At 34.7% G+C, this 12040-nt stretch overlaps 1 protein-coding gene across 6 annotated transcripts in view; it reads left to right on the forward strand.

Moving 5' to 3' along the window:
* ITCH (itchy E3 ubiquitin protein ligase) overlaps positions 1–12040 on the forward strand; it is a 171835-nt gene that overhangs the window by 141705 nt on the left and 18090 nt on the right. For all 6 annotated transcript variants that reach the window (XM_072631306.1, XM_072631305.1, XM_072631304.1 and 3 more), the window contains 6 exons: positions 367–451; positions 6072–6200; positions 6844–6916; positions 8074–8145; positions 9713–9801; positions 11617–11776. In XM_072631306.1, the coding sequence (XP_072487407.1) occupies positions 367–451; positions 6072–6200; positions 6844–6916; positions 8074–8145; positions 9713–9801; positions 11617–11776 (608 nt within the window). The remainder of the gene's footprint in view (positions 1–366; positions 452–6071; positions 6201–6843; positions 6917–8073; positions 8146–9712; positions 9802–11616; positions 11777–12040) is intronic.

The raw sequence follows: 12040 nt of genomic DNA on the forward strand, positions 1-12040 counted from the left end.
ATTTACAATTGCCAAACAATTAAATGCATAATCTCTTTGATTTGTCAATCTATATTACATTATATCATATTATATTATATTATGGCAATGTGCTGTAAGAATCTGAGGACACTTATTTCTAGGTAAGTCATTCTACCTTCTCATATTTACATTCAGAAAAGTATATTTTAATGATAAACTAGTCTCAGTTTTGGAAGTAGTATATATTTATAAGCATTTGAAACAAAGTATATTAAATTTACCTTTATGATTCAAAAAATTGAGAAAGGAATACAGTGTACTAAATCATTATAACATTTTCTGTGTATCATTTTAGGGAAAAATATAAGGCTATTCTAAAATATTTTCTATTTTGTTTTATTTTAGAGAAGAGAACAGACAACAATGGCAGAGTGTATTTTGTCAATCACAACACACGTATTACACAGTGGGAAGATCCCAGAAGTCAGGGGTAAGAACTTTCAATTACTGATTCATCTTTTATTTATTTATTTATTTATCAGGTGGATAAAGTTTCAAATTCTTTCCCTATAAGAATTTCAAAGCTCTACTAAGGTATATACTGTAAGGGGGGTGAGGAAGAAATAAGCGTTCATTGAGTGTCTATTTGCTAGATAAACACTGTGCTAAGTGCTTTACAAAAATTACCTTACGGGATCCTCAGAACAGCTCATGGGCTTAGGTGTCATATTAGTTAGCATCCCCATCAAGTTAAGTGACTTTCCCAGATTCACACAGCTAGTGTTTCTGTGGTCAAATTTCAATTCAGGTGGTCTTGACTACAGATTCAGGGCTCTATCTATGGTGCCACTTAACTGCTTATATATAAATCACAACTAGGTGGTCCCTTTAAGCCTTAGACTATTGTTTTCTAAATTGTTCAACTTGAACAGAAGTTCATGACAAAGTTTCTACATTAACTGACCTGTGGTCAGGTCTGTTGGCCCATGCCTGGTATTTCAGCTGCCAGGAAGACTGATGTAATGGGCTAAGCAGAACATATGTCTGCATTCAATCCTTCATCATGTATGGTGATCCCCAAATAGTGGCAAGGTGATAGGGGGGAAGGGTGGGTATGGGGGCAGGACCATGTACTTTGTTGTCTAAGGAGAAATAAGCTGGCCCAGATTGGAAAAAGAGCTCAGAGCTCCCTGGCCACCCAGAATGAGATTGGTCCCTGATTCTGGCCTGGGCAAGGTAGGGAGGCCCAATACCCAGTCTTTTTAAGAAGCAGACAATATGAAGTACAGCAAAATATTTCAAGCAAGCATGCTTTGTGGCCAGATTTTTTTTGTAAGAAGTATTGGCATATAGACAAAATTCACTGAAACATTTTAGATTGATTTATTTGTACTGGTAACATTTCATTGGGTACATTTTCTGTGGCAGGTGGGAGAAAAAGTAAAACTTAAGCTGCAGTCAATGTAAACATTCAAATTATATTTGTAGATTTCATTTTTTTAAATTAAGATTTGATTATTCATTATTGAGATATGCTTCAAATCTGAATTCTCTTTCCTACATACAGAAAGATTACAACTTTATTGCATAATGCAATTCAGTTGAACAGATGTTAAAGTCTCTATTATGTGCAAAACACTGTCCTAGGCCCTGAGGGTACAAAGACAAAAACAGAATAGTCCCTGCCTTCCTAGAGCTTAAATCCTAGTGGGGAGAGGAAATACTCCTTTTACACAGATAAACATAATATAGTGCTATGTCCAAAGGAGAGATCCAGAGTTCTCTGAGAATATTTGAGGAGGAAGAGAACATTTAATAGGGAAAGCTACATAGAGTAAGTAACACTTGAGTTGAGAGCTTTGAAAGAAGGAAAGGCGGAAAGGAATATATTTTAATCTGCGGAGACTGATTGCCTGTGTGAATATATGTAGTTGGTAGCTAGAATGTTAAGTTCAGCTATGTCAGTGATGGCTTAGAAAAGGGAATGTTTGGAGTTGGAAAGAACGGTTAAGTAGCTATTAATAGTACAAGTGAGGGGTGATGAAGACCTGAGACTTTGGGGTGGTGACTGTGAGGATTGAGAGTGAGAGGTGTGTGGAAGTAGAATCAACATAACTTGGCAACTGATAGAATATGGTTGTGGGATAGAGTTTAAGAGAGAGAAAAGTAAAAAATTCTGAGATTTCAAGCATGAGTAACTAGGGAAATGGTGGTACCGTCAACAGAATTTTAAAGGAAAGGTAAGATGGGGTACATGTTGTCAAATGAGGAAAAGCATATTATATATTCTATTGTAGGCATAAGCGTGCCAGAAATAGTTTTTATTACTTTAGCTTTATTCTGAATTTAGTCACTATTTTGCTTTAGAGAGAAATGTTCAAATTGACATATTTCCAACATAAGACACTTTGGAAGTAATTTTTATAAGAACCTTGAAGAAGGAAACTTTTCTTTTTTAAAAATATATTTAATATTTTTTCCCCGGTTACATATAAAAACAATTTTTGACTTTTGTTTTTTTAAAATTTTGAGTTCTTAAATTCCCTCCCTCCCTGTTCCCCCCTCTAATTGAGAATGCAAGCAGTTTTATATAGGTAATGTTATTCAGTGATGCAAAACATATTTCCATATTATCACATGGAAATATTTATATAATATACAAATATATTATTAAATAATACTCATGTTGTGAAAGAAAACACAGACCAAAAATGGGGGGGGAACACAAGAAAAATAAGGTTAAAAAAAGTATACTTTAATCTGCATTCAGACTCTTATCAGTTCTTTCTCTGGAAATGGATATTTTCCATTATGAGTCCTTTGGAAGTGTCTTGGATCATTGTATTGCTGAGATTGGTTAAGTCATTCACCATTGATAATCATATAATATTGCTGTTTCTCTGTACAATGTTCTCCAGGTTCTGCTCATTTCACTTTGCATTCGTTCATGTAGGTCTTATTAGATTTTTCTGAGGACATCCTGCTTATCATGTCTTACAGCACAATAGTATTCCATCACAATCATATACAACATCTTTTTTAGCCATTTCCCAATTGATGATTATCCCTTCAATTTTCAATTCTGTGCCACCATAAAAAGAGCTGCCATAAATATTTTTGTATATATAGGTCCTTTCCCTTTTTGTTTTTATTTCTTTGGGGATATAAACCTAGTAGTGGTATTGTTTGGTCAGAGGGTAGTCCTTTCAGCATAGTTCCAAATTGCTGTCCAGAATGGTTGGATCAGTTTACAACTCATCCAACGGCATTAGTGTCTCAATTTTCCCACATCCCCTTCAACATTTGTCGTTTTCCTTTTCTGTCTTATTAGTGGATCTGATTAGGTATGAGGTGATACTTCAAATCCATGCCCTCTGTCTGTATGCATACTCTTAACTACCTTAATGAGAAAGCTCTTAGGATTTATAAATATCATATTTCCATATAGGAATTAAACCTACTTATTGAATTCCTAATGATTTCTCTTTCCTGTTTACCTTTTTGTGCTTCTCTTCAGTCTTATAATTGAAGATCACATTTTCTTTTCATCAGAAATGCTTAAAAGTCCTCTATTTCATTAAATGTCTGTTTTTCCTCCTGAAGGATTATACTTAGTTTTGTTGGGTGATTCTTGGTTGTAATCCTAGTTCTTGTGCCCTTTAGAATATCATATTCCAAGGTTTCTGATCCTTTAATATACAAACTTCTAAGTCATGTGTTATCCTGACTGTGGCTCCATGATATTTGAATTGTTTCTGTTTGGGTGCTGGCAATATTTTCTCCTTGAAAATTTTCTCCTTCCAGGTAGTCCAGTAATTTTAAAATTATCTCTTCTTGATCTACTTTCCTTTTCGGTTGTTTTTTCAGTGAGAATTGTTCACATTTTATTTTTTTTGTTTTGATTTTGTTTTATTGTTTCTTGATGTCTTGTAGAATCGTTAGCTTCCACTTTCCCAGTTCTAACTTTTAAGGAATTATTTTCTTGACTGAACTTTTGTACATTTTTTCCATTGGCAAATTCAGTGTTTAAGGAGTTCTTTTCTTCAGTGGATTTTTGTACATCTTTTTTTATGCTGCCAGTTCTTTTTTAAGTACCTCAAGGTCATCTAAGGAAAGTGAACTGACCTCATTTGAAAATGGAGCACATCAAAGCTCTCTTGCCAACCAGAGTGGGATCAGGTGCACAGGTAGTCCCTTTGCTTCCAGACTCAGCACAAAAGGGAGATCTGATCTTTCTTTTTTACAGGTTCATTGGCCTCTCTTTTTTACGGGAGTGAGATAACTATCAATAACTCCCCATCTCCTCTCCCCTAAACCTGCCCCCCCCCAATTAAAAACCAAGAGATCTGTCTCCCCATAAAAAAACCCCTTCCGTAAAAAATAAGCAAATAATCAGTCATACAAAAAGAATCCTATGATAAATGAAGATTTGAAAGTCAAGAGAGATATATGATGACAGCTAGTAGGGAAGGTAGGCTCAGTGAGTTGTTTTTTTTTTAAGGTAGCAAAGACTTGAACTTATGTGTGTCCAGTAAGGAAAGTTTCAGTAGATAGGCAGAGGTTGAAAATTAAAGAGAGAGTGGGGGCAATTTGTTGGAGAATACAGAAGGGGATGGGATCAAGGGTACATGGAAAGGGACACATTGGTCTTGACAAGGGGGTGAATCCACCTCATCATTAGAGATTGGAGTAAAGGAGTTGATAGTAGAGGATGATGTCAGAGAAAGGTGGCATAAAGAGAAGGGCAGATGACACTTCTTACCAGATAACCTGCTTGAGATATTTAAATATCTCCTTTGTTCAGAGAATTCTATAGTCTAGGGCAGGGGTTCTTAACTTGTTTGTGTCGTTGAACCTTTCACAATATGGTGAAAGCTATGGACCCCTTCCCAAAATAAAGGTTTTAAATGTGTTAAATAAAATCCTTATATTACAAAAGATATAAATTACATTTCAGACACTTAAGAATTCCTGATCCAGGTGCAATTTTCCTTAATTTTTCCAAGTAAAATCCTCCCATATACAGTAAACCTTTTCAAGCTCCCCTTTTAATGTGTTTTCTCTAGCATGTTTCCTCTTTTGATTATCTCCAACTTATCCAATGTGTATCCTATTTGTACACAATTGTTTTCATCTTGATTTCCCCCTCGTTAAACTGTGAGCTTCTTGAGAGTAGGGACTGTTTTTTATATCCCCAGCATTTAACACAGTGCTTTGTACATGGTAGGTGCTTAATAAGTACTTGTTGTTTGCTTTAATACTTAGAGTTATGTTTTCAGTAAGAGTAATCAATTTGCATTGACGTAATATCCTTACTCTTTAATCCAGTCCTATTCAAAGAGAAGCCTTGATATATGAAAAAAACTGGGGATGTTCAACTAGAAAATTTTCAAGGGGCAGGGAGGAAGGAAATGCGTCGTGTAAAATAGGAATTTTTTGTAAAATTTTATTTTGTTTGACCCCAGAGGACATAAATTGTGAAAAAGTTACAGAAAGGCAAATTTCAGCTTCGTAAATGGAAGAATTTTGTCATCATCAGAGCTGTCCAAAAATGGACTATGCTGCTTTCTGTGGTCATGAGTTCCTTGTCACTTGAAATTTTCAAGGAGAAGTTGCATGACTTTTTATTAGTGATGTGTAAGAGGATTTTCCTGTTTAGGTAGGATTGGATTGGATGACCTGAAGTTTTCTTCCAGGTTTGAGATAGTAAGATTCTAGTTAGGAATAAAATCTGTGCTGTGCAATAGAGAAAATTGTATTAGCCCCTGAAAAATCACTCCTGTGACAGTAACAGCGGTAGTAAAACACTCTTTCTAGTACCTAACGGCAAAACAATAAACACCACTAGAAAGTGTTAAGTAATTCCATATTTATTACAATACTATACTTGTAAAAGTTCAGGTACTCATTCACTGGATGAACTTGTTTGTCAGTATTATCAGAGGAGTTTTCCATAGAACATAAATGAAGCCAGTCACAGAAATGCTACCACTTAGAGGCGGCTTTCTAGAAGGTTTTCCCTCACATTTGTCCTTGTTTCTAGTTTCTGCACTCGGCAACCATACAGTGTTAGTATTGTCTAACTGGTTTTGTATTTTCATGTTTTTCAGTCAGTTAAATGAGAAGCCTTTACCAGAAGGCTGGGAAATGAGATTTACAGTGGATGGGGTTCCATATTTTGTGGATCATAACAGGAGAACAACAACATATATAGATCCCCGAACTGGAAAATCTGCTCTGTAAGCATTCTAAAAATTTGAAATTAAGTTCTTTGAATTTCACTTTGCAGTATAAAAAAGTTTTGTTCATTTGCTTTTTGTTTCACAATTCTTGACACACAGGAATGGGAGTTTTATTTACTAGGGAAAGAAACTATATCCCAGCATTTCTCTTTCTACTAAGTATTTAGCATTTTTATCTCCTTTTACTGAAAACTGTATCTTGAAGTCTTTACCTACTGGCGACCATCTGCCAAACAAAGGACCGTGTATTGTTACTCTATAGAAATCACTATCATATTACTACGCAACGGATGAATCCAAATTTTCTGATTTCTACTCTTTTCCAGTCTCTTGATCTTTAGCTTATTCATTACTTTCCTTACCTATTGCATTCCAAAAAGTGTTCATGTTTTAGGATGTAACTAAGCTTTTTGTAACTGTCACAGAAGGAAAAGGATGGGTTAGAGGTGGAATTGAATTTCATATAGGTTTTCTTAGCCTGACACGTCCAATTTGAACACGCCTCACGTAGCTAGCCACTAAGCTGTATACTTCAGTTATTTTTGTAGCTGCTAAATAACTTTTGTTTCAGTTGTGTCAGAATAAACAGGTATACTAACAGGAGTGATATGTTCTCAATTCCTTTTCTTTCTGTCCTCAGAGACAATGGACCTCAAATAGCCTATGTTAGGGATTTCAAGGCAAAAGTTCACTATTTCCGTTTCTGGTGTCAGGTCAGTATTATAAAATGTTTCTTTATAGCTGTTTTTAAGCTACTTATAAATAGGCAGTTATACAATAGCTATTATATAAGAAGTAAGAAATAAGGGATTTTTTAGAAAATAAAATCTTTTCCCTTCATCTTTATTATTTCATTATACCCTTTTCCATCCATTTTTTATAAAGCAAAATGGTACCTGAGATAGTATATAGTATATGAGTGAATGGGTACATAGGCATCTTTTTACGTTACCAGGTCAGCCTTTTGAAGATCAATTCCCCCAAATTTTCAGAAACATTCACCATCATCATCACTAGCATTTTCAGGCTTATGAGGTATTTATTTTACCAACCCTTTTTTTAAATTTTTTATTTATTTATTTTTTTTATTTTACCAACCAGCACTAGATTTATCACCATGTTATGTTAGTGGTTGCCAGGAGCCTAAAGAAATCTAGTACCCCAAGTGAACAAGTTATTCTCTTCTAATTACAAAGTCAGCTTCCCCAAATATGAGTCTGTCAGTAGGTATTTATGGAGCTATAATGTTTGTGCTTAATGTTATTGGGCAAAAAAGAAATTGGATATAGCTACCAGCCATCACAGAACTTAGAGTCTTGATGGAGAACACTGATACCTACTTTATCGGTCCATTTTTAAATGGAGTTAAGTAGATCAGTCACCTTCTGTCTAAACTAAATTCCTTAACTAAAATGATTGTTTCAAATGAATTAGTGTTGTGTGATATTTTTGGTATCAAATTTAGTGTTTATTTCTATTGGCTACCTTTTTTTTATAAGATGAATTTAATAGTTAAGATTTTACTATGATAAAACCACTACTTTAGATTAGTAATCGCTTAGATTCTTATAACTCTAAGGAGAATTAGTCAAAGAAAAAGTAACCACTAGGAATATAAATTATCTGAAACAGCATCTAGAATATAAAATTAGGAAATATATTATTGCAAAAGAACCTGTAACTTTTTGAGTTTTACTTGCTTATGTTTCTTGCACATGTGCTTGTCAGTATTCTTAAATACTAAATGTAAAAAAGATAAATTTAGATTCATACAGTAATCACTTTTTATTCATACAATGTTAAATGTAAATTTCACTTTCATTATTTGGTAATTGGTTTTAATGTTTTACTTGAATCACTTTTATTTCAGCAATTGTCTATGCCACAGCACATCAAGATTACAGTGACGAGAAAAACTTTATTTGAAGATTCATTTCAGCAGGTATCGTGGTGCATTGTCAAATGCCTGGAGAACAGGATTCATACTTAGGAATAGCTTCTCTTTACCTCAGCTCTGCAGTTAGAATTATGACCTGTGGACTTGTCATTGAAGTAACCTCAGTGAAAGCAGTTGCTTATCCTAAATCTCTCAAGTTTATGATGAAACTTGGGCCTTCCAAAGAACAAGGGATTTTCCTTAAATCCAGTGAACCTTGTCAGGCACAGCAACATTTCATTTTTCCTTACATCTATTTTCTGCTTAAATTTATGCTTCTTCTCATCTGGATAAATCAGCCTCTGTTGACTAGCTTATTTGTAGTTAGGTTTCTTGGAAACTTGGAAGATCAGTAGAAACAACAAAGCACAGAAGGAAAATAATAAAGTATTGCTCTATATTTTTTAGAAAATCTTAGGGAGAAACTAGTAATCATTATCAAATTATCATTTATTAAGAATGCAAATGTGACAAATTTGGCTTGAAAATTAATGTCTAAACTGTTTGGTAGCAGGATAAGTGATGACCTGGACAAACTAAGTTTTATTTTGTTACTCTATTATATCTACCTGATGAAAGAAACTGAGGAGAGTATATTTGTGAATTTCTCAATGATATTAGATGTATTAGTGAGGAATACTATGACTTAACTCTTTTTAATACTTAACATATTTCTCATATTTTTTATTGCCTTCTCCAGTTGACCCTTTCCTAAAATTGTTTTTAGTACTTGTAGTTATTTTATCTTAAACTTGTAGCTTTTCTGATTGTTCTTAACATTTAGTTTTCTTACTTGATTTTGATACAGATCTGTATTTGAAATTTAATATTTCCTCTGGCCTAGTAGATGGTCTGGGAATAGTTAGGGTTTTTGGGGGGGGGTTTTCAAGAAATCTAGTCTGATTTTAAAAATTCTATTTTTAGGACTTCTTAAGCTATAGATATATTAGCCTACAATCTCAATTCTTATTATACCTTTTTCTAAGAAAAAATGAGATTTTGCATTTAAGAATCTTCATTACTTTACAAATCACATTTGAAACAGGTAGTAGGAACCCATTTTTTATAGATGGGAAAACTAAGGCACAGAGGCTGATACTTTGCCCATTGACATAATAATAATGTATTGTATTTCATGTTTGAAGAATTATTGATCCTAGATATGTATCATCATGGTTATTTTTGCAGTTCTGATAGAGTAAGTCTCCATATACTGGGGCTGTGAGCACACATATTTAAAATAATCTAATTTCAGGGCTAGATACAGTCTGTGGCTGCAGAGCTGATTATCTTTCACTGCTTCTTGTAAGGAATTCAGCCCATGATCTTGGTTAAACTGGCATCATGTTCTGATCAACTAAATCAGCTAGCCACATTAAACTCTAGTACATTCACAAAAAAGCAAATTTGTGTACTCTACGAAAGTGTGTGTGTCTATCTGTGTATACACATATAAATACTACTCTTGTCTGTCCTTAAATTCAGTAGCATTTAGAAGGATATACCCCCTAAAAATGATATTTACATAATGCTTTAAGAGGCTTTCTAAATAACAAATTTTTTTTTCTTCTAGATAATGAGTTTCAATCCCCAGGATCTTCGAAGACGTTTGTGGGTGATTTTTCAAGGAGAAGAAGGTTTAGATTATGGAGGTGTGGCAAGGTAGTGATAATCTGGTTACTTAGAATTTAGTTCCTTTTCTATAACAGAATTAGTATATTTTTTATGTTAGGATATTCCTCCCATCTTTGTCATGGGAAAATTGAGGAATAAGAATTAAGAAATCTCAATTTCTTGTATTTCCCGTTCTATATATCATTAGTGTCTGATCAGAGGTGTGTAGGAAGTTTTAGATTTAAAAAACTGCTTGTTTCATTCAAAAGTCAACTAAAAGCTGCTTTCTTGATGTTACTATTGCTCTACTGTTAAATCATGTGACTTTTCTCAAAAAGTCCTCATCCTCCGTAGTCTCTTCTGCCTGGCTAGGCAGCTAGGTGGCATCACAGTATGTAGAGCAATGGTCCTCATGTCAGGGACAGTTGAGTTCAAGACACTCGGATGCTTACTGGCTCTGTGACCTTGGGCAAGTCACCTAACTCTGTCTGCTTCAGTTTCTTCAATTGTAAATGGAGTAATAGCAGCAACTACCTTCTTTTAGGCATGTCATGCTCACATGTCCAAAATGTGACTTAGTTATCTTCTCTCCCAAATCCACCTCTATAAAATTTCCTATTTCTCTCAAGGGTGCCAGCATTTTCCCATTCACCCAGACTTTCAGCCTCAAAATTATTCTTGATTCTTCACTTTTCTTCCCCTTCCACATCTAGTCATTTGCCAAATTTCGCTGATTCTACCTTTACATCATCTCTTACATCTGTCCTGTTAATCTTTTCTTATGCACACCACCCTGATGTAGTTCCACTTTCTAAATAGTGTTCCTGCTTCCAGTCTCCTAAATTACAGGCTTGACCCTCTTGTTTATCTGCTCCAGAATTTGTAGTTACTCCCTGTTGCCTCTTGGATAAAATGCAAACTCCTCAGCATGGCATTGAAAGCCCTATAAATTCTGGCCCTCAACTGTGTTTCTAGACTTATTTTACACTACTCCTCTTCACATATGCTGTATTCTTACTTTAAACTGGCCTTCTTACTGCTCTTTGAACTTGTGGTTCCATACCAACCATTTCAATACTCGTGATTTAATAAGGTCAGACTTATCTTAAATAAACTTGGGAATAAGAATTTGTGAATTGCCAGGAGTCTTATTGGGAGTTCACGACTGAGTTAAGGCTAGTAAGATTCACGTGCCTGTCTGCAGTCATTTGTTATTCATCAAACATTTATTCAGTGTCTTCTCTGTATAGAGCATTATTATTGGATGCTAGAGAGATGCAGCAGTGAATAAGATGTAGGTCCCTGCCTTTGTGGAGTCATCTTATAGAAAAGACGGACAAAGAGACAGTAATATACAAAGTACAATATAATAATTGTGTAAGGAGAGATGTGCAAACAAAATATTGTGAAAGTACAGAGGAAGAAATGATCACAGAGAAGACTATCAGGGTCATGGAAGAGATGGTGATTGAGTGGAGCCTTTAAGGGTGTGTAAGAAGATAGCTAGAGAAAGTAGGTTGGTAGAGGAGGAGGGGGAGTTTGTATTCCAGCCATATTAGATGGCATAAGGTGAGATGACACAGAACACACTTCAACCATGTGAGAACTTTCACTATTTTTTAGAAGCTTTTAAGTTTATATTTGCAGTAATAAGTGGATAAAACCTTGGCTGTGTCTACTTACACATACACATATATACATACATAAATAACTGAAATCTCATTGGAAGCTTGCAAAGTCAACATTTGGTGGGGGGCTGGAGTAGGGAATGCTAACAACTGAGCGGTTTGTTATAGGACTATACTTTGATTTGAAAATGGGCTATTTTCAAGGTTTTTACCATAAGTTTTCTTCTAATTTCAGAGAATGGTTCTTTCTTTTATCTCATGAAGTGCTGAACCCAATGTATTGCCTGTTTGAATATGCAGGAAAGGATAATTACTGCTTGCAGATAAACCCAGCTTCTTACATCAATCCAGATCATCTGAAATACTTCCGTTTTATTGGCAGGTTTATTGCCATGGTAAGTGCAAGCTGAAAGCATAGCATATCTATGGGGCATGTTTTCTAATTATCTTATTTGAAAATATCCCAGAAAGTAGCTTCTAACACAGGGTTTAAGAGCTGATTTTCCAGAATTTTGTAGTTACTCACAAAATCTGTGAATAGGAAAGGATGTCTTGACACTTTATATGTTCAAACCCTAAGCTATAACATGAACACCCTCCCCACCCCCAACCCGCAGTTCTACTATCCTCAAAAAATAGTTGTCTATCTTCTGCTTGAA

This window comes from Notamacropus eugenii, chromosome 1 (genome assembly GCF_028372415.1).
Source record: "Notamacropus eugenii isolate mMacEug1 chromosome 1, mMacEug1.pri_v2, whole genome shotgun sequence".
NCBI classification, from domain to species: domain Eukaryota; kingdom Metazoa; phylum Chordata; class Mammalia; order Diprotodontia; family Macropodidae; genus Notamacropus; species Notamacropus eugenii.